At 40.1% G+C, this 4,223-nt stretch overlaps 1 protein-coding gene across 1 annotated transcript; it reads left to right on the forward strand.

Annotated features, from left to right (window-relative positions):
- Nucleotides 1-3,358: 3,358 nt before the first annotated feature.
- Nucleotides 3,359-4,218, forward strand: LOC118754077 (cuticle protein 16.5-like; the record flags this gene model as incomplete). Its single annotated transcript, XM_036488946.1, has 2 exons — nucleotides 3,359-3,379; nucleotides 3,685-4,218. Coding segments are annotated over exons 1-2 (555 nt in total), but the record flags the coding sequence as incomplete, so codon positions are not given.
- Nucleotides 4,219-4,223: the final 5 nt, after the last annotated feature.

Genomic DNA, 4,223 nt, shown 5'->3' on the forward strand with positions numbered 1-4,223 from the left:
GGTACATATATCCATTTACATAAAGGTAAACGTACAAAGAATCAAAGTGCTAGAAGTGATTTGAGCGTTTGGTACCAAAAGTATTTTTGATGTTGAAATTGTACTTAAAATCGTCAAATTGTAATATAGTACTTTTTAAAATTAATTGTACTGAAAAAAGTACAATCGTACTTAAAATATCAACACTGATTTTCACCCCAAAGCTTTTCTGGAACTCTTCAACTCTTCGAAGTGGAGAACACGGTAACAGATCGCTGGGTACCAGACCACTGCGGTATCAAGAGACTGTGGCAGAGCTGGCGAGTGAATGCTTATTTTATTTTCTCATAGAATCGAAGTGAGTTCGTGGACTCTGTTTGTTTATATTTTTCGAATATAATGACTTCGAAGTGGCTTAACGCAGAAGGAAACTGTGGAGACAGAATACACAGGACTTCACTGATTTGGGGGCGACAAATGGTAAAGCAGTTTTTTATCGATTTTTTTTTATGCTGATTACGAATGCGTAAGTGAAAAGTTTTCATCAGCTCCAAATTTTGAGAAGAACGAGGTCAAATTGTCAAAAAATCGCTTTTTTGCTATATTTAAGAACTTCTAACAAAGAAACAAGATTAGATAGAACTTTTCACTTAGACTTAAATTAAAGCTAGAGCTCTCGGTTACTATCTCTAAAAATACCATAACTGCACCTTGACCTTATTATGGTCACTTATAGTCATTTATTTGTCCTACAATATCAAAAGTCTTTCGAATTACCTTGCCATCTCTCTTTTGTTTGCCTTACGGAAGACTTTTTGCTATCTTAGCAGGAATTGCCTTATTAGTCTTTCGAAAGCCAGTAAAAAGCTTTCAAGATAGTTGCCAGCATTGAAAATTGTCTTATGAAAGATTCTTGTCTTTGCAAAGTCTGCGGTGAGTTGAAAGACAGTTGCCAGAATTCCCCTGTTAACTTTAATTTTGATTTTTAAATCATTGTTCACTAAATTTTTTTCCGTTCATTAATAGTTCAATTAAACATACGAAAAAAATAAAATTGTTATACTCTTTTAGGTCCAGACAGCCGATTAAGAATTATAAAATAGTTGCAACTTTTCGAGTTAGACTAAAATTTTGATGTCTGTCGTAGACATTTGAATGAAATTTATAACAAAGGGTGAATGAAATAAAAAATCTTCACTTGACTTTAAAAGTATGTACTTTCTGCCTGTTCTTCTTGTTGATATTAGGAAATTAGTAAGTTTCCTATCGTATGAGTTACACATAATTTTTGCGAATCTGCAATCTTGAGTTCTTTTCCAAAGCCTATGCGCTTGGCGGCACATGAGCACATTTTGTACAGTCCGCGACGGTGATCGAATTTGTTTCATATGAAAGTAGAGCTTTAATGGCCGCCAGAATGTCTATGGAAATGTTTATTTGCTCGCTTATCGGGTTAATTTCTTGCAGTATCTCTGCCGCTTCTTTTGTTATAAAGACCTTGGCTTGGGAGATATTGCAGTGATCTGGTAGCCTAAAGGACCAATGAATTTCCAGTTCTGTGCAATATACTGCAGGCCCGCCTCCTTCGTCCATTTTAGAACCGTATGTGAAGATATGCGTTGCGTTCCCTTTCCACTCCACGCCCTTATGTCAACCGTCAACTACTATTGTAGCTTCTAGTAACCTTTCGAAACCCAGTCGCGGTATCAGGTAGTCTATTCGACCGGTTAAGGATGGCGCTATACTACTATGACCATACGTTCTGAATCCAAGCTGCCGTGCGGGATAAAGCCTCGCGGCAGATGTAAACGCCAAGATCTTGGCTACCAAATCTGGCTGGTGGCATATGTACGATTTCATGGAGCGCCGCCGTCGGTGTTGTCCTCAAGGCACCCGTTATACTGATCATTTAGAGCCTGTTAACACTGTCCCGTCTTTTAAAGTCTATCTGCTTTTCCTTTGCTGTTCGCCACACCAGTGCTCCATAAAATAGTATTGACTTAAAGATTTCCAAGAATATCCAGTGCGAAAGAGCGGGAGAAAGTCCCCAAGTGCAGTCATACATCCTGTTAAATGTATACAGTTCTGCCGAGGACTTCCTCAGCCGCTCCTCCGCTTTAACCCTCCACGACATTTTGCTGTCCAGTACGATTCCAAGCTACTTCGTGGTTCGCTTTGATGGAGGAGTGGTGCGATCTTGTATTTCCTAGGGAATAATACTAGGGCAGTCTTCGCTGCGTTAACGCTCACACCCTGGGGTCCCAGTGAGCTCAGATATATTAGACATTTACTGCTTATGATAACTTAGCATGGCTGGTCCTCCTTCTATGTTTCTCCGTAATTTATTTCCCACAAACGTCCATAGACGTTGTGATAGCACCCTCCCTGTTGTGTGGCTCTATACACGTCTCGCATGCGCTCAGATGTTTCTACAGCCTAACATGTTGCTTATCCAAGCCCTAAGTGTAGGATGTATCCCTATCGAGGTGATCCCTTCTATTAGAGCTTGTTTCGAGACGTTATTAAACGCTCCCGCTATGTCAAGGAATACTACTAAAACAAATTCTCCATTGTTAGTGGCTTCTTCTATCCGTCCAACAACATTGCGGAGAGCTACTTATGTCGTCTGATTTGCCTTTAGTGTAAGCGTGCTGAGCTTTCGAGGGTTGTCTCTTATCTAAATGTCCTTTGATGTGCATGTGTGTATATCTATTAGCCGTTCCAGGGTTTTCAGTAGAAACTGAACACACATCATTTCTGACCACCCGAAAAAATTTCAAACAATAACATTTACATACAAACATGGTTATGATAATCTTTATTTAATAAAAGAAACATAAAAGAATAAAAAAAACACGATGAAAGAAAAAAGGCATAAATCAATACAGTACACATATGTACATATCTACATATTTACGTAAATACTTATGGGTATTAGTTTTTTATGATTTCTTGCTAAAATGTTGTTCTTGCCAAAGCTAGTGATGACGCGTTGAAACTACAAACCGCAACTGTCCAGCGCAAATTTCGTAGTTGATAGCAACTAATGGAATCCAAGCCAATTTTTTTTTAACTTTATTTTCTATTTTTTATTTGTCATTAAGTTCTTTTTTTGTCGGAACTAAGTAAGTATGTACACAAAACCACGCGTGCAGAAATCACCACTCAGTCTATTTTAGTATACTTTTTTCCTTAATAACAATGCAGATTATTAGTCGAATTTTAATTTACCGGGATTTTTTGGATTTTTTTTAGAACAAGATATTAGCTAGTACGGCATTGCGTACTGCTTAAAATTAGCATAAGAACCAGTACCGGTAAAGTCATTCGTCTGCTTATTCTGCAAAATTAAACAAAAGGCGGCGAAATGCATATAAATATGCCGGCGAGCAGTAGTAAGGTATTAGTTTGAATCGCTTGATTGAGTGAAGTGCAGACAACAGGGATCTACATATATCAAAATGGTTAGTGTGAAGTGTCAAGTGTATACTATTTGAGCATAACTTCTAAAGGGCGGCTTTTGAAAAATAACCTTGCTGAGATTTTAATTAAATAAATAAATGCGAATAAATATAAGCAGTGCTAAAATTTCTTTTCGAAAATTTAAGGAACGAAAAAGAAATTTAAGTGCTCTTAAAGGAAATTTCGGTCCTCCAAATTCCTTTCTTTCTAATACAAATCTTTCTTTTTTCTCATTTCCTACAGAAATTCTTTGCCGCCATCGTATTTGCCGTCTTTGCCTGCGTTGCTGCCGATGTCAGCCACCTGAGCAATACTTACCTGCCGCCATCGCAAGGCGCTGCTAGCTCAGTTTCTTCAGAATACCTACCTCCAGCGGCCAGCACACAACATGCTTCTTACTCGGCGCCAAGCTACTCGGTAGCTGCTTCGGCACCAAGTGTCTCCTATTCTGCGCCAGCTCCTGCCGTGTCCTACTCAGCGCCAAGCTACTCGGCCGCTGCTTCAGCACCAAGTGTGTCTTACTCGGCTCCAGCTCGCTCCGTCTCTTACTCTGCGCCAGCTGCTTCTGCGTCTTACTCAGCACCAAGCTACTCGGCCGCTGCTTCAGCCCCAAGTGTGTCTTACTCGGCTCCAGCTCGCTCCGTCTCTTACTCTGCGCCAGCTGCTTCTGCGTCTTACTCAGCACCAAGCTACTCGGCCGCTGCGTCAGCTCCAAGTGTGTCTTACTCGGCTCCAGCTCGCTCTGTGTCATACTCAGCTCCAGCTCCAGCTGCTTCCTACTC

Source organism: Rhagoletis pomonella, unplaced genomic scaffold, assembly GCF_013731165.1.
Source record: "Rhagoletis pomonella isolate Grant_MI unplaced genomic scaffold, Rhpom_1.0 Rhpom_scaffold_00002, whole genome shotgun sequence".
NCBI lineage: Eukaryota > Metazoa > Arthropoda > Insecta > Diptera > Tephritidae > Rhagoletis > Rhagoletis pomonella.